Source organism: Mobula hypostoma, chromosome 9 (genome assembly GCF_963921235.1).
Source record: "Mobula hypostoma chromosome 9, sMobHyp1.1, whole genome shotgun sequence".
Classification (NCBI taxonomy): Eukaryota; Metazoa; Chordata; class Chondrichthyes; order Myliobatiformes; family Myliobatidae; genus Mobula; species Mobula hypostoma.
The window spans coordinates 86,712,463-86,735,891 of NC_086105.1; the positions used below are offsets into that span (position 1 = coordinate 86,712,463).

General features: G+C 39.7%; 1 protein-coding gene across 7 annotated transcripts in view; it reads right to left on the reverse strand.

The window, feature by feature from the left end:
• Positions 1-23,429, reverse strand: part of LOC134351833 (myosin phosphatase Rho-interacting protein-like) — a 313,354-nt gene that overhangs the window by 76,859 nt on the left and 213,066 nt on the right. For all 7 annotated transcript variants that reach the window (XM_063058603.1, XM_063058608.1, XM_063058602.1 and 4 more), the window contains one exon: positions 12,658-13,192. In XM_063058603.1, the coding sequence (XP_062914673.1) occupies positions 12,658-13,192 (535 nt within the window). The remainder of the gene's footprint in view (positions 1-12,657; positions 13,193-23,429) is intronic.

The following is a 23,429-nucleotide window of genomic DNA, read 5'->3' on the forward strand; positions in this document are numbered from 1 at the left end:
ATGGTATTACAGGAAAGTTACTAGCAAGGAGAGAACAATGGCTGATTGGCAGGAGACAAAGAATGGGAAAAAATAGAGCATTTTTTGGTTGGCTGCTGGTGACTAGTGGTGTTCCACAGGGGTTTGTGTTGGGATTGCTCCTTTTTATATTACATGCAAATGATTTGGATGACAGAATTGATTCCTTTGTGGTCAAGTTTGTGGGCAATACAAAACCATAAAACTAAGATACAAGAGCAGAATTAGGTCATTTGGTCCATCAAGTCTGCCCTGCATTTCATCAATGGCTACCGAATTTTCTTATCAGCCTCAATCTCCTGCCTTCCCCCCTTATCTCTTCATGCCCTGACCAATCAAGAATCTATCAACCTCTGCCTTAAATATACATATATTTTAGAAAGTTTAGAGTTTTCTTCTAAAATTGCCAGTTGTTTCTCAGTCAAATATTAATTTAAAATCCAAGATTCATACTTGGGACTTCCGGTAGAGCTCATGGAGTGAAGTCGTGTTCTTGACTCGCTCCATTACCTCTGAGTTTTTCTTCGTATGATCAGCTATATTTTAATTAACCATTAAGGTATCGACTTTTACAATATTTTGAAATAAATTGGGCTCTTTGATAATTGGATGCATTTAAGGTCTGCTATGTCTAAGAATGGAAAAAACGGGAAGGACGGCAAACCTCCGGTTAGACCGAAAGGTACCGATTTTCCTCCGACTGAACCACCGTTGACTTTGAAAGCTATATCGGAGCTAATTCAAAGGGAAATTTCAACCTCTGTTACGGAGCTGATTAGTGCGGAAATTTTAATTAATTTCCAGAAAATTGCTGATTCAATCGATAAGATACAAACATCTATTATGGAACATCAGTCGGCTATATCTGATCTTCAAAAATCCACGCAACAAAATGAACTTAAGATGGAGAAAATCGAAGAAACAATTAATGTAATGAAGAAGAAACTTGACTTTCTGACCTTTAAAAACTCTGACTTAGAATCCAGAATGCGACGGCAGAATCTTCGAATGATTGGGGTGCGTGAAGCTGTTGAATCTGATAACCCTATGAAGTATTTTTCTCAACTTTTAAAAGATGCATTTCCTACTGTATTTCCTGACCAACCACCGTTATTGGATCGCGTTCACAGAGTTCCATCATACTCATCTAAGTTAGATAAACCTCCACATGTCATCTTACGCTTTCATTACTTTCAAGACAAGGAGAAACTGTTTTGTTTCGTTCGATCTAAAGGTTACATTGATTTTTTGGATCTTAAGTTCCGATTCGTGGAGGATTTCAGTAAACCAATTCGGGATCCACGGGTTCGTTATAGATCTGTGATGTCGGAACTCTACAAGATGGATTTAAAACCAGCGCTGCTTTACCCTGCGCGTCTAAGGATTCGTACGTTGGATGGAGCCCTCCGTTTTTTTGAATCTCCATCAAAAGTTATCTGGATCAATTTTCACCTTCAACATCCTAATCGTAATTTTTAACTATCTCCGTTTGATCGGAGGTTGTGAATTTGTCGGCCTTAATTTTTTTTTGCCTTATATGGGCAGAAAAGTTTATTTTTGGATTAATTAATATGGTTGCTAAACTTTCTTTCTATCTGCGTCATTCCTTTCTTTTTCCCAGGGGATTCTGGGTGGTTATTCCCTCACCGTCATTCTACGTATTTCCTTTGAGGCCTTAAATTTTGTAGTTTTTAAATCTACTTCTTTTTGTAGGTTTTCATAACTAGTTTATGTTAATAATTTCATTTCTTCTTTTGTTTACTCATAGGGTCTGGGGTTTGTTGCGGTTTTTTTTATATTTTCTGGCTTTTTCTCTGTTATATTAAGTGTTTGTTTTAATTGATTTACCTTTATTTATTCTTTTACTGTTTTATAACTAGCTGATTTTTTTTGTATTTACACTTTTTTTAGGGAGCGTATACCGGAAGTCATGGGGGTAGTTTTAGTGCTTGCTTCTTTCTGGCTGGTCTGTGTTAGATTTAGCCTTGGGGTCATGGGGTGGGGGGTGGTGGGAGGGGCTTCACGTTTTAGTTTCTTTCTTCTTGGGCTATGTACACTATTGAAGTATTGGTTGCGTTCTTCCCGGTATCTCTTATTTGTTCTGTTCCCTTTCTGGGTTCATGGGTCGAGCCTATCGTCAATCCTCCTTGTTGCGGGTTGACTTTAGGGTTTATGGAGTCTATTATTAATTTTGTCTCCTGGAATACTAATGGTCTTAATCATCCTATTAAAAGGAAAAAAGTTTTTAAAGTGGTCCGGAGACTTAAAGCACAAATTTTATTTTTACAAGAGACCCATGTGCGGAGGGGGGACAGACTACGCTTTTTTAAATTCTGGAAGGAACAACAGTTTCATTCGAATTCCAACGCTAAGAATCGAGGCGTCTCTATTTTTATAGACTCCTCAGTTACTTTTATACAACATGATATTATTTCTGATCTGAATGGTAGATTTCTACTGGCTAGTGGTCTACTATTTAATAAAAAGGTAGTTTTGGTTAATGTTTATGCTCCTAATATGGACTGTCCGGAATTTTATAAATCATTATTCAATCAGTTCCCGAATTTGAATGAGTTTTCATTGATCTGGGGCGGAGATCTTAATACCTGTTTATCTCCAGCTTTGGACCGTTCGGCTCCTCTACGGACCTTACCTAATAAATCTGCAACTTTGATTAATTCATTCCTCTCTGATTCTGGGTCAACGGACATTTGGCGTTTTTTGCATCCTCAGGAAAAAGATTTTTCTTTTTTTTCACATGTTCACCATTCCTATTCAAGAATTGATTATTTCTTTATTGACTCTCGTCTTATTTCTTCAGTGATTAAATGTGATTATGACTCTATAACCATTTCGGATCATGCTCCACTTAAGCTTTCTATTAAAATTCAAGCCAATACACAAAATAATAGACAATGGCGTTTTAATTCGCTGTTGCTTCAGGACTCGGACTTTGTTAATTTTATGAATGAACAGATTGATTTTTTTTTACAACCAACTATACAGAGGATATTTCTGTGAAAATTCTTTGGGATGCTTTTAAAGCTTATATTCATGGTCAGATTATCTCGTATTCTGCTGCTTTGAGGAAGAAATTGAAGCAGGAGAATTGGTAATTGTGGACAAGATTAAGGAAATTGATAAGAAATATGTTACAGCTCCCTCTGAGGAGTTATATAAACAAAGAACTGAACTTCAAATGGAACACAGTTTATTACTTTCGTCCTCGATTGTAAACCATTTAAAGAAAACAAGAAGTGAATTTTATGTACACAGTGACAAAATTGGCAAACTGCTGGCTAACCAATTGAAGTCTAATTATGCTAAATCTCAAATTAATCAGATTTATAATCAAAATGACCGACTGATACTTGATCATGCGGGGATTAATCAAACCTTCTGTGATTTTTATTCTTCCTTATATCAATCAGAGTCTCTTCGAGACTCTAAATATATGAATGATTTTTTAGATAACCTAGACTTCCCTGAGATTTCACAGGATATGTCTTCTATGCTAGATACTCCCATTACCACTGATGAGATTAAGAATGTTATTTCCTCTATGAATTTGGGGAAAGTTCCTGGCCCTGATGGGTTTACCGTAGAATTTTATAAATGTTTTGCACCTTCATTAATCCCTTGGTTCTGTAGGGTTTTCGAAGCTTCATTAAAACTTGGTAAACTTCCCGAATCTTTCAATAGAGCGTCAATCTCTCTAATATTAAAGAAAGATAAAGATCCTGCTCAATGTGCATCTTATAGACCAATATCTTTATTAAATGTTGATTCTAAAGTTTTTTCTAAATTATTAGCAAACAGATTAGAAAAAGTACTTCCTTTTATTATTTCGGAAGACCAAACGGGTTTTATTAAAGGTCGTTACTCTTTTTATAACATTCGCACACTGTTAAATATTGTTTATACCCCCTCACAAAATGTTCCTGAGTGTGTTATCTCTTTAGATGCTGAGAAAGCTTTTGATAGAGTAGAATGGCCTTACTTATTTAAAGTGCTTGAAATGTTTAATTTTAGCTCGAAATTTATATCCTGGATCAAACTGTTATATCATTCTCCTGTGGCCTCGGTCTGTACTAACTCTCTAAGCTCACCTTTTTTCCCTCTTTTTCGAGGCACTCGACAAGGTTGCCCTCTTAGTCCTTTATTATTTGATATTGCATTAGAACCTCTTGCAATTGCCATTCGAGAATCTCCAAATATTACTGGGATAACTCGGGGCTTAAAGTCCCATAAAATATCACTCTATGCTGATGACTTACTTTTATATATTTCTAATCCTCAAAAATCTATCCCTGCTGTTTTAGAGTTATTAGCACAATTTAGTCTCTTTTCAGGTTATAAATTAAATCTTAGTAAGAGTGAACTTTTCCTGATTAATAAACAACTTCCCTTATATCATAACTTTCCATTTAAATTGATTAATAATTATTTTTCATATCTTGGGATTAAAATTACTTATAAATACAAAGATTTATTTAAGATTAACTTTTTACCCTTAATTGACCATATTACTCAACTTTCATCTAAATGGTTTCCTTTATATTTAACTTTGATTGGTCGTATTAATGCAGTTAAGATGTTTTTTTTGCCAAAATTTCTATATATATTTCAGGCATTACCAATCTTTGTTCCAAAATCTTTTTTTGATAAAGTTGACTCAAAAATTTCATCATTTATTTGGCAAAATAAAAACCCGAGACTGGGTAAAATACATTTACAGCTAAGAGAGATGGAGGTTTAGCATTACCCAACTTTAGATTTTATTATTGGGCAATTAATATTCGACATATGAAATTTTGGTTACTTGACCAGGATATACTATCCATTCCTAAATGGGTAGCATTGGAATTACAATCTGTTCAGGACTATACACTTGGCTCTATTTTAGGTTCCTCTCTTCCTTTTGATTTGAAACGCCTCAAACAGGTATCTAACCCGATAGTTAAATATACCTTACGTATTTGGTTTCAATTCAGGAAATTTTTTTGATCTTAACCAATTTGGGCTAGCAATTCCTATTTTAGGTAACATATTTTTTCCTCCCTCTTTTACGGATCGTGCTTTTCAAATTTGGAAGATTAAGGGTATTTCACGGTTTTTGGATTTATTTTTAGATGGTTCCCTTATGTCTTTTGAACAATTATCTAATAAATATAATTTATCAAGAATACATTTTTTTAGATATCTACAAGTTAGAAATTTCCTAAGTACTATACTTCCTTCTTTTCCAATGCTTCCTCCTACATACATTTTAGATACTATAATTAACCTTAATCCATGTCAGAAAGGTGCATCGTCTATGATTTATAATATTATTATGAAACTTAGGAAAGCTCCATTTGATAAGATTAGGGTAGATTGGGAACGGGAATTGGGGTCTATCATTTCCGTGGATGACTGGGGGCAGATTTTACAATTCGTCAATATTTCCTCTATTTGTGCTAAACATTCCCTAATTCAATTTAAAGTTGTTCATAGAGCACATATGTCCAAAGATAAATTAGCTCGCTTTTATTCTCATATTAATCCTTTTTGTGATAGATGTCCGGGGCAGATAGCCTCTTTAACTCATATGTTCTGGTCTTGTCCTACTCTGGAAACTTTTTGGAGAGACATTTTTAATATTATCTCCAAGGTATTGAATAGAGATATCTCTCCTCACCCTATTACTGCTATCTTTGGACTACCTAAAATTTCCAGTAATCTTTTGTAGAATGATTGCATTTCTTACTTTAATGGCGAAAAGATGTATCTTACAACATTGGAAAGTGCTTCATGCTCCAACTACCTTTTTTTGGTTTTCTCAGACGATATTATGCTTGAATTTGGAGAAAATTAGAAGCAATCTTTATGATTCCTCACTTAAATTTGAACAGACCTGGAGATCTTTTATTCAATATTTTCATTTAATGTAATTTTTTTTTCTCCTCTTTTTTTGATCCATATTTATATACCCTTCTTGTTTTTTTTTTACTGTTTTTAATGGAGGTCAGGATTGAGGACGTGATTTGAATTTTTTTAGCTCTGCTTGGTTCCAAGTTAGCCCATTGCTTTGCTTTGCTTTTTAGTTTAGTTGCACGGTGGGTTTTTTTTTCCTTTTCTCTATTGGTATATATATATAAAATTAGTATACTATTATGTTACCTTAGTATTTTATGTTTAAATTACATTGTTTGTATCATTTTTTTCATATTAATATCTCCTGTAATTTTATTATATTCTAACAATGTATTAGTGCCTTTACGGCTTACCTTTTTGTATACTTATTCAGTAAAAAGATTTAAAAAGAAAGAAAATCCAAGATTCATACTTTATTCTGTTGAATTTAGATAAAGTTAGTTACACATCAGTCATGATTCACAGAATGGGAGAAGTGATCATGAACTAAATCAGCTGCTGCTAGTCTGGAAAGATCAAGGATTTTGGTTTCCAGCATGATCTTTAAGCACTGTAGTGGATCCTTTATTTTTAAAGCTCACTTGTTAAGGTGATACATTTCTCCCCATTCGACATTTAATATATGTTAATACATACCACAAAGGCCAGAAGAGTTCTTACACAGAAATTAGAACATCAGAGCATACTATAGGTCACAATGTTGTGCCAACCTTATAACCTTGGTCTCTACAGCTGCCTGTGGCAAAGAATTCCACAGATTCACCACTTTCTGGCTAAAGAAATTCCTCCTCATCTCTTTTCAAAAAGGATGTTTCTCTATTCTGAAACTGTGTCCTCTGGTCTTAGACTCTCCCACATAGGAAACATCTTCTCCACATCCACTCTGTCAAGGCCTTTCAACTTTTGATAGGTTTCAATGAGGTCATCCCTCATTTTTCTGAATTCCAGCAAATACAGGTCCAGAGCCATCAAACATCCTTCATATGACAAGCCATTCAATTCTGGAACCATTTTAGTGAACCTCCTTTGAACCCTCTCCAGTTTCCTTTCTTTCCCTTCTTGAAGTGTGGAGTGCAATTTTCCAGTCTTCTGGAACCATTCCAGGTTCGATTGATTCTTGAAAGATCATTACTAATGCCTCCATGATCTCTTCAGCTACCTCGTTCAGAACTCTGGGGTGCACACCATTTGGTCCAGGTGACTTATCTACCTTCAGACCTTTCAGTTTCCCAACAACCTTCTCTCAAGTTATGGTAACATCACACATTCATTACCCAACACCTGGAACTTCCACTATAATGCTTGTGTCTTCCACAGTGAAGACTGATGCAAAACAGTTATTCGGTTCGTTCACCATTTCCTTGTCCCCCATTACTATCTCTCCAGCATTGTTTTCTGGCAGTCCGATATCCATTCTTGCCTCACTTTTACACTTTATGTATCTGAAGGAACATTTGGGATCTTCTTTAATATTATTGGCTAGCTTGCTTTTGTATTCCATCTTTACCTTAATTTCTTTTTTAGTTGCCTTCTGTTGGTTTTTAAAAGCTCCTCAATCCTCTAACTTCCCACTAATTTTGCTGTATTATGTGTCCTCCCTTTCGCTCTTATGTTGGCTTTGACTTCCCTTGGTAGTCACGGTTGTGACTTTCCTTTAACCTCTTCCTCTTTGAGATGTATATATATATATATATATACTATGCCTTCAGAATTGCTTCCAGAGATTCCAGCCATTGCCGTCATCCTTAACAGTGTTCTTTTCCAATCAATTCTAGTCAACTCCTCTCTCATGCTTATGTAATTCCCTTTACTCTACTGTAAAACTGAAACATCTGAGGACATTACTCGCATCATGCTCAACCCTTTGATTCCTAACCTTGTCTGAGGTCTAACCAACATCTGCCACCACAGCCTCTCCACTAACTGTTTTGGCACTCCGGTTCCCATCCCCCTAAAACTCTAGATTGAAGCTTACCGTGTAGTATTAACAAACCTTCCCGCTAGGGTATCAGTCCCCCTCTAGTTCAGGTGCAAGCCATCCATGAAAGAGAGGCCAGTAATCCAAAGATCTAATGCCCTTCCTCCTAAACCAACTCCTTAGCCTTGTATTAAACTGTATAATTTTCCTCATTCTGGCCTCACTAACACATGGCAAGGGTAGCAATCCTGAGACCACAGCCCTGGAGGTCATGCTCTTTAACGTAGCACCTAACTCCCTATGCAGAACCTCGTCACTCATACCATGTCATTAGTACGTACATGGATTATGACTTTTGGCTGTTCACCCTCCCAGTTAAGAATTTTGAGGATTCAACTCGAGATATCTCGGACCCTGACACCTGGAAGGCAACATACCTGAGAATCTCGTTCTCGCCCACAGAACCTCCTGTGTGTTCCCCTAACTAATGAATTCTCCATTACTGCAATGTGCCTCTTCTCCCTTCCCTTCTGAGTCACAGAGGGGGACTCAGTGCCAGAGACTCGACCACTGCAACTTTCCTCTGCTAGGTCATCCTCCCCAATAGTATCCAAAGTGATATACCTGTCATTGAGAAGGATATCCATAGGGGTACTGTACACTGGCTCCTTAACCACTTTCCCCTTCCTGACTGTCACCCAGTTTCCTGTGTCCTACATCTTGGGTGTAACTACCTCTCTATATGTCCAATCTATTACCCCTTCAGCCTCCCAAATGATCCAGAGTTCATCCAGTTCCAGCTTGAACTCTTTAACACGGTTTGTTAGAAGCTGCAACTGGATGCATTTCTTGCAATAGTAGTTGTCAGGGACACTCGAGGTCTCCGTACCTTCCCACATCCTGCAAGAGAAGCATTCTACTATCCTGCCTGTCATCCCTGTAATGAAGATAGGTGGAAGGGCAGGTAGTGTTGAGGAAGTAGAGAGGCTACAGAAGGACTTAGACAGGTTAGGAGAAAGGGCAAAGAAGTAGCAAGTGGAATAGATGTCGGAAAGTGTACGGTCATGCATTTTGGTGTAAGAAAAGCGCAGACTATTTTCGAAAGTAAGAGAAAATTTAAAAATCTGAGGTGCAAAAGGACTTGGGAGCCCTTGTATAGGATTCCCTAAAAGTTAATTCGCAGGTTGAGTTGGTGGTGAGGAAGGCAAATGCAATGTTAGCATTCATTTCAAGAAGACCAGAACATAAAAGCAAGGATGTAATGTTGAGGCTGTATAAGGCACTGGTAAGGCCTCACAGAGTATTGAGAGCAGGTTTGGGCCCCTTATCTTAAGAAAGGATGTGCTGACATTGGAGAGGGTTCAAAGGAGGTTCACGGAAATGATTCCAGGATTGAAAGGCTTATCATATGAGGAGCGTTAGATGGTTCTGGACCTATATTCACTGGAATTCAGATGAATAAGGAGGGGATCTCATTGATATCTATCGAATGTTGAAAGACCTTAGTAGAGTGAATACGGAGAGGGCTTTTTCCTATGTTGGGGGAGACTAAGACCAGAAGACACAGTCTCAGAGTAGAGGGACGTCCATTTAGAACGAAGATGAGGAGGTATTTCTTTAGGCAGAGAATGGTGAATCTGTGGAATTCGTTGCCACTGGTGGCTCTGGAGGCTAAGTCATTGGGTATATTCAAGGCAGAGGTTGATAGGGCATGAAGGGATATGGGGAGAAGGCAGGAGATTGGGGCTGAGAGGGAAATGGATCAGCCAAAATGAAATGGTGGAGCAGATTCGATGGGCCAAATGGCCTGATTCTTCTCCTATATCATATGGTCTTCTGGTCTATTCACTTTATTAGTTCCCCTTAATACCTTGTAAACTTCAGTCAAAGCATCTTACGGTCTATAGCCTTATAATCTAAATTTAAGATTTATAACTTTGGTTAGACAGCATTTGAAGTACAGTTGATTCCAATTAATTGGGTCATTAGTTAATTGGTTGAAGAAAAAAAACTAATGAAGGAAATAGCCGGGATTGTCTTTGTTTATTTGGGGCATTATGCAACTTAATTGGGACAGGAGACTGTTGCCGTACAGCTTCTAACTCGCCTCAGTCATGCGTCATGGCACTTATATGACCATTAGACACTACGCCATGCTTAAAGCAAATAGTTTTTAAATAATGTAAGTTGTGTGTGTTTGAGTTCAAAAAACAGTGATTCTTGTCACTATTAGTTAGAACCACAGAACACTACAGCACAGAAAACAGGCCATTCGGCCCTTCTAGTCTGTGCCAAAACATTATTCCACTAGTCCCATTGACCTGCAGCCAGTCTATAACCCTACAGATCTCTCCCATCCATGTACCTATCCAATTTATTCTTAAAACTTAAGAGTGAGCCCTCATGTATCATGTCAGATGGCAGCTCGTTCCACACTCCCACCACTCTCTGAGTGAAGAAGTTCCCCCTAATGTTCCCCCTAAACCTTTCCCCTTTCACCCAAAAGCTACGTCCTCTCGTATTTATCTCTCCTAATCTAAGTGGAAAGAGTCTATTCACATTTACTCTGTCTATACCCCTCATAATTTCGTAAATCTCTATCAAATCTCCCCTCATTCTTCTATACTCCAAGGAATAAAGTCCTAACCTGTTCAACCTTTCCCTGTAACTCAACTCCTGAAGACCCGGCAACATCCTAGTAAATCTTCTCTGCACCCTTTCAATCTTACTGATATCCTTCCTATAGTTAGGTGACCAGAACTGTGCACAATACTCCAAATTTGGCCTCACCAATGTCTTATAAAACCTCCCCATAACATCCCAACTCCTATACTCAGTACTTTGATTTACGAATGCCAGGACGCCAAAAGCCTTCTTTACAACCCTGCCTACCTGTGATGCCACTTTCAGGGAATTATGTATCTGAACTCCCAGATCTCTTTGTTCCTCCGCACTCCTCAGTGCCGTACCATTTACTGTGTATGTCCTACCCTGATTTGTCCTTCCAAAATGCAACACCTCACACTTGTCTGCATTAAATTCTATCTGCCATTTTCTGGCCTATTTTTCCAGTTGGGGTCCAGATCCCTCTGCAAGCTTTCCTCGCTGTCCACAACGCCTCCAATCTTAGTGTCATCAGCAAACTTGCTGATCCAATTTACCACATTATTGATATAGACAACAAACAACAATGGTCCCAGCACAGATCCTTGAGGCACACCACTAGTCACAGGCCTCCAGTCTGATAAGCAATCATCCACTACCACCCTCTGTCTTCTCCCACACAGCCAATTTCGAATCCAGTTTACAACCTCTCCGTGGATACTTAGTGTCTGAACCTTCTGAACTAACCTCCCATGTGAGACCTTGTCAAAGGCCTTCCATTCCCAGCCTTTCCTTCGTCTACTTTCTTGGTAACCTCCTTGAAAAACTCTGTAAGATTTGTTAAACACGATCTACCACGCACAAAGCCATGCTAACTATCCTTAATCAGCCCTTGGCTGTCCAAATACTTGTATATCCGATCTCTCAGAACACCTACCAATAATCAATACTACTGATGTCAGGCTCACCGGCCTGTAATTAACTAGTTTACTTTTGGAGCCTTTTTTAAACAACAGAACAACATGAGCTACCTTCCAATCTTCCGGCACTGCACCCATGGCTAAGGAGGTTTTAAATATTTCTGCCAGGGCCCCTGCAATTTCTACACTAGTCTCTCTCAAGGTCCGAGGAAAGATCATGTCAGGCCCGGGGGATTTATCTACCTTTATTCGCTGTAAGGCAGCAAGCACCTCCTCCTCTTTAATCTCTATATGTTCCATGACACTACTGCTTGTTTCCCTTCCTTCCATATACGCTATGCCAGTTTCCTGAGTAAGCTGGTGAGAAATAAGCAGTAAGACAATTCAGAACTGTTTTCCCTTGCTGTTGTTGCAAGCCTTCAAACAGCCGGGAGTAAAAATGAAATGTTTTCACTACTTCGTTAGAAACTACGAAGAATTTGAAGGTATTGACAATCACCTTAAATGATAGAATAAAAATGAAGATTTGGAAAATGCAATCATTGAAAGCATTGTTTGAAGGCAGTCCATTATTTACAATAGTTGCCTGCAGTGATTTTGTTCATTTAGTCAATCAAAAGAACATGGCCAAATACACACTGGATGAATTCCTCTATTGATAACACTAGGAACTAATACACAATTCTGTATCACAGTGGTAGTATTGGTAGCATTCTAATCTGTTCTGCATTTTATTTAGATACATAATTTTCTACTTAGTTAAATCATAGTTTGTCATTTTTATACCTTTTAAACTATTATCATGAAACTTTGGCTAGTTGGTTCAGCTGCTTATTTGTGGCAAAATGTACTGGTCCCAATGTGTCCCAATTAACTGGAATCCACTGTATTTAGACAATCTTAGAAATACATTATTTATTATAAATTGGTATAAACCAAAGAATGTAATTTAGAGCAGGAAATTACCAACTGGTACTTCTATCATGCATGTCCTGTGCTAATATATTCAAATCAATTCTTTCCTCATAATTCACCCAATCTTATGGGAGAAATAAAAGCAATGAAAATAAAAGTAGAAATTTAGAGGATGAGTAATGGAAGAGGTATGTTTTTTAGCTGAAATTAAAAAGTTGCTCATTTTGCTGTTCATTTTTTTGCATATAAAAAAGCTGATTATATGAAATTTATACATCATTCTCATTCATACTTCCAAATATTTCAATGATCATTTTCAAAATAAGCTGTACTATCTCCCACCTCGCAGGATTGGTTATACTTTACCTCCTCTTCTAGCATTAATGTTAGATCTTGTGAAGGAGATCTATCATCATTGGAAGGCTGCACAATGAGAATTGGAATCTGTTTCTCCTCTCGTAGTGGTGTACTTTCCACTTGCTGCCATTGATTTTCAATTTCCACATTAACACTTTTAGGTTCTGGGCATATGGATGTATCCACTTCCATCCTGTTCATATCATCAAGAGCAGTTGTTTCAAATCGCTTACGCCTCTCCTCACGCCGTCGTGCACGGTCCAGCTCCAAGTTCTGGAAGTCTCTTTCAGAATTAGACACAGTCTTGAGGAATAGAGTAGTAGTTCTGCGGACATTTCCTCCATTGGACTCCCGTTGTCCTGGGCGAAAGTCTGCCCAGTCAAATGTTTTTGAACGCCCTTCTTTCCTTCGTTCCAAAGCCCTACTTTTCTTTTGTTCAACTTCTACACTAGTTCCATCAATGGAGGTCTGTTGTGTCTGCCTTCCGTTTCTAGATGCACCTTCAAACAAAGTTTTCGCTTTAAACTTCTCTTCCGGCAAGCTTCTGTTGGAAACCAAAAAATATTACAATCATCAGGTTGAAATTATCAGATGGATATACTTATACAGTGGTTTTCTTCTTGATTCCCGGTGACTCTGCTTTTGTCCATTAATTTTGCATGTGTACAAACTAATAGATTTGATGAGGATAGGGATAGTGTAAAATTAAACCACAAATACAATGTAGATGTAAAATATAAACCAAAAATAAAAATGGAAACAGCAAGTTAGACAGTATCTGTGGTAAAACAGAGGTAATATTTCAGATCAATACCTTGCATAAGTGGTTGAAGTATTTATTACACTGTACAGTTGGTTCACAGCCCAATTTCTGCCTTGTTGATCCAGAGACAACAGTTTACATTCAATCACAGTAGTAATTATTGATAATGGACTTCAGGAAGGATAGTCAAGGGAACACACACCAGTCCTCAACAAGGGATCAGCAAAGCAAAGAGTGAGCAGGTTTATGTTCCGGATTGTTAAAATCTCTGAAGATCTATCCTGCACCAGCGTATTGATGCAATTACAAAGAAGGCACGACAGCAGCTACAGTGCCTATGAAAAGTATTCATCCCCCCACCCCCCCCCAATACAGACATCCCACCTCTCCCGGAAGTTCCGGGAGTCTCCCGCATATTAATAGTGGTTCCCTGATGCCCACAAGTTATATACAATATCACGGAAATCAATTTTTTTGAGAGCGAGTGCGCAAGCGAGAGAGAGAGGGAGCACGAGAGAGAGAGAGAGAGATAAAGCAAGCAAGAGTGCGAGCGAGAGCGACCATGAGAGAGAGAGAGCGAGAAAGCAAGTGAGAGAGAGCGCAAGAGCGACCACTAGAGAGAGAGAAAGCGCGAGCAAGAAAGGGAGAGAGAAAGCAAGTGAGAGCACAAGCGAGAGAGAGAGAGAGCGTGAGAGAAAGCGAGAGCGCACCATGGCAGAGTGTTCCAAAAAAGAGAAAATATAAAACGTACATCACCCCAGACTACCCTAAAGTGTACCCCTGCCTAATAGGGGTCAAAATAATAACAGTGTTGCTCGCTGCACTGTTTGCAACAGTGACTTTTCTATTGCCCATGGTGGGTTAAGACTGTAAATGTAAAAGACATGTTGAGGTGAGTTTAACAGGTGTCATTCGTTCATTAGCATAGCTAACGTTATTTAAACTAGCTGGCTAGCTGCTAAGGAGCTACTCTATTGCAGACATCCCACCTCTCCCGGAAGTTCCGGGAGTCTCCCACAAATTGATGGTGCTACCTCCCTGAAATGAATTTTTGCAGGGTGGGATGTCTGCCAATAGTTTTCATGTTTTACTGTTTTACAACACAATCAGTGGATTTAATTTGGCTTTATTGACACTGATCAACAGAAAAAGACGCTTTCATTTCAAAGATCTCTACAAAGTGAACTAAATTAATTACAAATATAATACACAAAATAATTGATTGCATTAGTATTCACCCCCTTCAAATCAATATTTAGTAGATGCACTTTTGGCAGCAATTACAGCCTTGAGTCTGTGTGGATAGGTCTCTATCAGTTTTTCCCCATTCTTCTTTACAAAACTGATCAAGCTCTGTCAGATTGCCTCTCAACCATCAGGCTCTTGAACCAGAGGGGATTACTTAACTCAACCCAATCTTGAATTGTTCGCACAACCTATGGACTCACTCAGAGTCCTGATGAGGGGTGTTGGCCAAAACATTGACTGTTTACTCTTTTCCATAGATGTTGCCTGGCCTGCTGAGTTCCTCCAGCATCTTGTGTGTGTGAGACTCACTTTCAAGGACTCCATCTCATGTTCTCCATATTTATTGCTTATTTATTGTTCTTATTCTTATTATTTGTTTTTCTTTTTGTATTTGCAGTTTACTGTCTTTTGCACATGGGTTGTTTGTCCATTTTGTTGTATATAGTTTTTCATTGATTCTTTTGTGTTTCTTTGTATATACAATGAATGCCTGGAAGAAAATGAATCTCATGATTGTATATAACAGGAATTCTGCAGATGCTGGAAATTCAAGCAACATACATCAAAGTTGCTGGTGAACGCAGCAGGCCAAGCAGCATCTATAGGAAGAGGCGCAGTCGACATTTCAGGCCGAGACCCTTCGTCAGGACTAACTGAAGGAAGAGTGAGTAAGGGTTTTGAAAGCTGGAGGGGGAGGAGGAGATGCAAAATGATAGGAGAAGACAGGAGGGGGAGGGATAGAGCCGAGAGCTGGACAGGTGATAGGCAAAAGGAGATCTCGGCTCTATCCCTCCCCCTCCTGTCTTCTCCTATCATTTTGGATCTCCCCCTCCCCCTCCAGCTTTCAAATCCCTTACTCACTCTTCCTTCAGTTAGTTCTGACGAAGGGTCTCGGCCTGAAACGTCGACTGCACCTCTTCCTATAGATGCTGCTTGGCCTGCTGCGTTCACCAGCAACTTTGATGTATCATGATTGTATATGGTGACTTAAATGTACTTTGAGAAAAAAAAATTACTTAGAACTTTAAATATTCTTTCTATAATGAGGAGACCCAAACTGAACACAATATTCCAAGTGTGGATGAAAAATAAATGTTGCCTTGGTGAGAATGCACAAAGATTTAAAAGAGCTTGGGGCCTTCTGGAATTTTTGGTGGGTTGCAATCATTGTGAGAGGTTATTCGTTGGTGAGGCTGTGCGAGGTTTCAAAAGAGCTTTTCAGTGGGTTGCAATCGTTGCAATCCTTTAGACACTCAGAAGGGGCCAATAAAAAGAAACTAGGAGTAAGCAGAGTGTCCAGTGTAAGAATGATCAGACTTTGACTCAACATGCTTGGGTGTGAACAGGCTAAGGCTAGAACTTCAGCTTGAGAAGTTAGAGGCATAACAAGTGTAGGCAGGATGGTAGTTAGGTAGTGGAATGTTCTTCTTGTGAGATGTGGGATTTCACAGTACCTAACAATCTCCCTGATGATGATATCTGCAGGAAGTACACCCAACTTCAGCTCCTGACTGACAAGATCAAGGAAATGGAGCTGGAGTTGGATGCACTCAGGATAATCCAGGAGGCTGAAAACCTCATAGATGATTCTTTTACGGCAGTGGTTACACCCAGAAGTGCAGGCTTCAGATAGTGGATGGGTGACCACCAGAATACCCTTTGAATACTACTGGGAGGCGGGGAGGGGGTGTTGGAGGTGATCTATAGGGGCTCAGCAGCAGCAGCAAGGCCAGGGGCACTGTAGCAAACTCTGAGGCTCAACAGGGAAGGGTAAAGTGAGGAAGAGTGATAGTGATAGGAGATTTGATAGTTGGTGAGGCAGACAGCAGATTTCGTGCCTGTGAAAGTGAAGGCAGGATAGTGTGTTGCCTCACAGGAAATAGGATCCAAAATGTCTCAGAGTGGCTGCAGAGGATTCACAAGAGGAGCAGACAGAGGTTGTGATGCACATTGGCACCAATGACATAGGTAAAAAGGGGGAAGAACCACTGTTCAGTGAGTATAGGGATTTAGGGAAGAGGTCGAAGAGCAGGACCACCAAGTTAGTAATCTCTGGAGTTCTCCCAGTATCATATGCTGGTCAAGGCATGAATAGAATGATATTCCAGATGAATGAGTGACTGAGTTTGTGGTGTAAGAGGCAGGGTTTCAAATTTCTGGATCATTGGGATTTCTTCTGGGGAAGGTATGAACTATACAAAAAGAACAGGTGACACCTGAACCCAAAGGGGACCAATATCCTTGTGGGCAGGTTTACTAGAACTGCTGAAGAGGGTTTAAACTAACCTGGCAAAGGGATGGGAACCAGAGTAATAAGGCTGAGGATCGGACAATTGGTATAAAAGTCAGAACATTCTGCAGTGAGGAAGGACAGACAGATTATAAGGCAAAATTGCAGTCAATGGGATGAGTTGAAGCATAACATAGGGAAAAAAAATCAAAAAGAGTGATAAATATAGGATCGAAGATGTTACATTTGAATGAACACAGTATACAGAATAAGGTAGATGATCTTGTAGATCAGTTAGAGATTGGCAGGTATGATACTATGCATCACTAAGTAATGGCTGAAAGAAGATCATAGTTGAGATCTTAATATCCAAGTATACACCTTGTAGCAAAAGGACAGGCAGGTAGGCAGAGGGAGTGGGGTGGCTCTGTTGATGAAAAATTTAATAAAAACCTTAAAAAGAGGTCGCATATGATCAGAAGATGTAGAATCCTTGTGAGTAGAATCAATAAATTTCAAGTGTTAAAAGACCCTAATGGGAAGTATATACAGACCTCCGAACAATAGCCAAAATGTGGGCTACAAATTACAATGGGATATAGAAAATGTATGTCAAAAGGTTAATGTTACTATAGTCATTGGAGATTTCAATATGCAGGTAGATTGGGAAAATCAGGTTAGTGCAGGATCCCAAGAGAGGGAATTTGTAGAATGTCCACGAGATGATTTTTAGAGCAGCTTGTGGTTGAGCCCACTAGGGGAAAGTCAATTCTGGACTGAGTGTTGTATAATAAACCATTTGATTAGGGACAATGATCATAACATGACAGAATTCACCCTGCAGTTTGAGTGGGAGAAAGTCAGATGCATCAGTATTATATTACAGTGGAGTAAAAGGAATCACAGAGGCATGAGGGAGAAACTGTCCAAAGGTTGATTGGAAGGGACGGCAGCAGAAAAGCAATGGCTGCAGTCTCTGGGGGCAAATTGGAAGCAGCAGGATAAATACATCCCAAAGATGAATAAATATTCTAAAGGATGATGAGGCAACCATGGCTGACAAGGGAAGTCAAAGGCAGCATAAAAGCAAAAGAGGGCTGATATATTGCAAAAATTAGTGGGAAATTAGAAGACTGGAAGCTTTTAAAAACCAACAGAAGGTTTTGATAAACTATATGAAGAGAAAAGATGAAAGATGAAGCTAGTCAATTATATAAAGGAGAATATCAAGAGCCAGAAGGACCTATTCCGTGCTATATCACAATAAATAGATAAAAATAAATGGAAGTATTTTCCAGATATATAAAGAGTAAAAGAGGGGCCAGAGTAGCAAGATAGTAATGGGGGACAAAGAAGTGATGGACAAACTTAATAAGTATTTTGCGTCAGTCTTCAATGTGAAAGACACTAGCAGAATGCAAATAACTTGAGAGTGTCGGGGCAAAAGTGGATGTCATTGCTGTTACTAAGGAGGAGATGCTTGGGAAGCTGAAAGGCTTGAAGGTGGTTAAGTCACCTGGGCCAGATGGACTACAGCTCTGGCTTCTGAAAAAAGTAGCTGAAGAGATTATGGAGCATTAGTAATGATCTTTCAAGAATCAATAAATTCTCGAATGGTTCCAGAGAACTGCAAAATCGCAAATGTCACTCCACTCTTTAAGAAGGGAGGGAGGCAGAAGAAAGGAAATTGTGGACTAGATAGTCTGACTTCAGTGGTTGGGAAGATGTTGGAGTTCATTACTGAAGATGAGGTTTTGAGGTACTTGAAGGCACATTATAAAGTAGGTCAAAGTCCGCAAGGTTTCCTTACAGGGAAATCTTACCTGACAAATCTGTTGAAATCCTTTGAAGAAATATCAATTAAGATAGACAGAGGAGAGTCAGTGGATGTTGATTACTTGGTTTTCAGAAGGCCTTTGACAAGACGCCACAGAAGAGGCTGCTTAACAAGATAGCCCATTGTATAGCAGGAAAGATACGAGCATGGTTAGCAGATTGGCTGACTGGCAGGAGGAAAAAAAGTGGGAATAAAGGTCTATTCTGGTTGGCTGCCGGTAACTATTGGTGTTCTGCAGGGGTTGGCATTGGGTCCGCTTCTTTTCAATTGAATTGAATTGACTTTATTACTTCATATCCTTCATATACTTGAGGAGTAAAAATCTTTATGTTACGTCTCCATCTAAATGTGCAATGTGCAGTGTATAGTAATTTATAATAAACAGTATGTACAACAGGACAGTCAATGTAACATAGAAATACAGTTGTGTCAGTATGAATTAATCAGTCTGATGACCCAGTAGAAGAAGCTGTCCCGGAGCCTGATGGTCCTGGCTTTTATGCTGCGGTACTGTTTCCTAGATGGTACCAGCTGGAACAGTTTGTGGGTGGGGTGACTCGGGTCTCCAATGATCCTTCAGGCCCTTTTCACACACCTGTCTTTTGTAAATGTCCTGAATAGTGGGAAGTTCACATCTACAGATGCACTGGGTTGTCCGCACCACTGTCTGCAGAGCCCTGCGACTGAGGGAAGTACAGTTCCCATACCAGGCAGTGATACAGCCAGTCAGGGTGCTCTCAATTGTACCCCTATAGAAGTTCTTAGGATTTGGGGGCCCATGCCAAACTTCTTCAACCGTCTGAGGTGAAAGAGGCACTGTTGTGTCTTTTTTACCACATAGCCAGTATATACAAACCACGTGAGATCCTCGGTGATGGTTATGCCAAGGAATTTAATGTATCACATAATATATCAACAATTTGGATGACGGAATTGATAGCTTTGTGACCAAGTTTGCAGATAGGTGGAGGGGCAGGTAATGTTGAAGAAACAGGGAGTCTGTAGAAGGACAAGTTGGGAGAATGGGCAAAGAAGTGGCGGATGGAACATTGTATAGTCAAGTATCTGGACATGTATTTTGTTAGAAGGAATAAAGGTGTTGACAATTTTCTAAAAGGGGAGGAATTTCAAAAATCAGAGGTGAAAGGGATTTGGAAGGAGGAAGTGGCCTTTTATAAAAGGAAAGTTGTGCTTGGTTGTGACTTAGTGCTGGAAATAGCAGAGGATAATTATTTGGTGTCTAATCTGACAAGTTAGAAGAGGAACCCCATAATTGTTCCAGCAGGGAGGGGAAGATGAGAGTGTGGTACTAAAATGGTACTAAAATATTTGAGTGTTTTAGCACCAATATGGAGCACAATTTAGATAATATTATCAAGGTAGATGAATTGGAAAAAACAGAATAAAGCCCTTACAGAAGAAAATGTAAACAAGGTAGCTGTGAAAGTGGATATTAGTTGCTAAGCAGGAAAGGTGCTGTTGCATATAGATAACTTGAAGATGATTGATGGGTTGCGATTAGCTGCTGCTGCTAGTTCAGTGCAAGAGCAGGGAGCTGCATTGATGTACCAAAAGAAGCAAAGAAGTAGCCCCATGCAGGATTAGAATCAATACATATTCTAGGTATCCCACAAAGATAGTGATAGCTAAAACCCTTGTGGTTTCACAAAAAAAGTGAATGGAGTGAATTCATGAAAAATTGAGGTTTTGGTTAACTAAATTTTATTCAAGCAATTCATAAATTTGGTCACTGCAATCGTGGAAATTTCTTAACCTAGGAATTATTGGAATATTACCTCACGGAGAGATTCAGATGAATTTGAGGGAAGATAGACAAAAGCACTTGGGAGAAAGAAACAGGGTTCAAAGACAGCAATACACCATGGATTCAGGCCCTTTGGCCCAACGGGTCCATTCCAACTAAGGTGTCCACCTAACTAAACCCAATTTCCTACATTCAGCCCATATTGCTACATATACCAATCCAAGTGCTTCTTAAATCATACAATTGTACCTGCCTCATTCACTTTCTCTGGCAGATCCTTCCATATACTCACATAGTCATAGTCATAGTTATACTTTATTGATCCCGGGGGAAATTGGTTTTCATTACAGTTGCACCATAAATAGAACCATAAATAGTTAAATAGTAATATGTAAATTATGCCAGTAAATTATGAAGTAAGTCCAGGACCAGCCTATTGGCTCAGGGTGTCTGACCCTCCAAGGGAGGAGTTGTAAAGTTTGATGGCCACAGGCAGGAATGACTTCCTATGACACTCAGTGCTACATCTCGGTGGAATAAGTCTCTGGCTGAACGTACTCCTGTGCCCACCCAGTACAATATGTAGTGGATGGGAAACATTGGCCAAGATGGCATGCAACTTAGACAGCATCCTCTTTTCAGACACCACCGTGAGAGAGTCCAGTTCCATCCCCACAACATCACTGGCCTTACGGATGAGTTTGTTGATTCTGTTGGTGTCTGCTACCCTCAGCCTGCTGCCCCAGCACACAACAGCCAACATGATAGCACTGGCCACCACAGACTCGTAGAACATCCTCAGCATCGTCCGGCAGATGTTAAAGGACCTCAGTCTCCTCAGGAAATAGAGACGGCTCTGACCCTTCTTGTAGACAGCCTCGGTGTTCTTTGACCAGTCCAGTTTATTGTCAATTCGTATCCCCAGGTATTTGTAATCCTCCACCATGTCCACACTGACCCCCTGGATGGAAACAGGGGTCACCGGTACCTTAGCTCTCCTCAGGTCTACCACCAGCTCCTTAGTCTTTTTCACATTAAGCTGCAGATAATTTTGCTCACACCATGTGACAAAGTTTCCTACCGTAGCCCTGTACTCAACCTCATCTCCCTTGCTGATGCATCCAACTATGGCAGAGTCATCCGAAAACTTCTGAAGATGACAAGACTCTGTGCAGTAGTTGAAGTCCGAGGTGTAAATGGTGAAGAGAAAGGGAGACAAGACAGTCCCCTGTGGAGCCCCAGTGCTGCTGATCACTCTGTTGGACACACAGTGTTGCAAGCACACGTACTGTGGTCTGCCAGTCAGGTAATCAAGAATCCATGATACCAGGGAAGCAACCACCTGCATCGCTGTCAGCTTCTCCCCCAGCAGAGCAGGGCGGATGGTGTTGAACGCACTGGAGAAGTCAAAAAACATGACCCTCACAGTGCTCGCTGGCTTGTCCAGGTGGGTGTAGACATGGTTCAGTAGGTAGACGATGGCATCCTCAACTCCTAGTCGGGGCTGGTAGGCGAACTGGAGGGGATCTAAGTGTGGCCTGACCATAGGCCGAAGCAGCTCCAGAACAAGTCTCTCCAGGGTCTTCATGATGTGGGAGGTCAATGCCACCAACCTCTTGTGTGAAAAACTGCCCATCATGTCCTTTTTAAATCTCACCCTACATCTATGTTCCCTTGTTTTAGACTCTCCGAGCCTGGGGGGGGGAAGAGACTTACAATTCACCTTATTTATGCCTCTCGTAATTGTAAACATTTCTATAAGGTCGCCCCTCATTCTCAATGTTCCAAGAAATAAAGACCTAGCCTGGCCTAGTTCTTTAGAACTCAGATCAGAGGATCTATCCTGGGACCAACATGCAAGTGTCATCAAAAGAAGGCATGTCAGCACCTCTACTTTCTTTGAAGTTTGTGTAGATTCAAAATGTCACGAAAAAGTTTCACATTTTCATTGATGTACTGTGGACTGGTTACATCATAGCCTGGTATGGAAACACATTGGTTGTTTGGCAGTCTTTATCTGTTTATGTATACTTTACATAAAAATCCATACACACACACACACACACACATGCACACATTTATATTTATACATACAGTTCCTGTATTCACCTCCCTTGGAAGTTTTCATGTTTTGTTGTTTTACAAAATTGGATCACAGTGGATTTAATTTGGCTTTTTTGACACTGATCAACAAAAAAAAACTCACGTATCAAAATGAAAACAGATTTCTACAAAGTGATCTAAATTAATTACAGATATAAACACAAAATAACTAATTGCATAAGTATTACTCTTATCTAATATGACACACCAGACCATCACTGGTGCAGCAAATTGGTTTTAGAAATCACATAATTAGTTAAATGGAGATCACTTGTGTGCAGTCGGGGTGTTTCAATTGATAGTAGTAAAAATACTCCTGTATCTGCAAGGTCCAACTGCTGGTGAGTTAGTATGCTGGCAAAAGCTACACCATGAAGACAAAAGAACACTCCAAGCAACTCCGTAAACAAAAAAATACAAGTCAGGAGATGGATACGAACAAATTTCCATGTCACTGTATATCCCTTGGAATACAGTTAAGTCAGTTTTCAAGAAATAGAAATATGGCACAGCTGTAAATCTGCCTAGAGCAGGCTGTCCTCAAAAACCGAATGACTGTGCAAGAAGGGGACTAATGAGGGAGGCCACTAAGAGACCTATGAAACTTCCTGGAGGAGTTACAAGCTTCAGTGGCTGAGATGCGACAGACTACACATACAACAACTGTTGCTGGGGTGCTTCACCTGTCGCAGCTTTATGAGAGAGTGGCAAAGAGAAAGCCACTGTTGAGAAAAACTCACATGAAATCTCAGCTAGTGTTTGTCAGAAGGCATGAAGGACACTCATGCTGGAAAAAGGTTCTATGGTCTGATGAAACCAAAATTGAGTTTTTTGG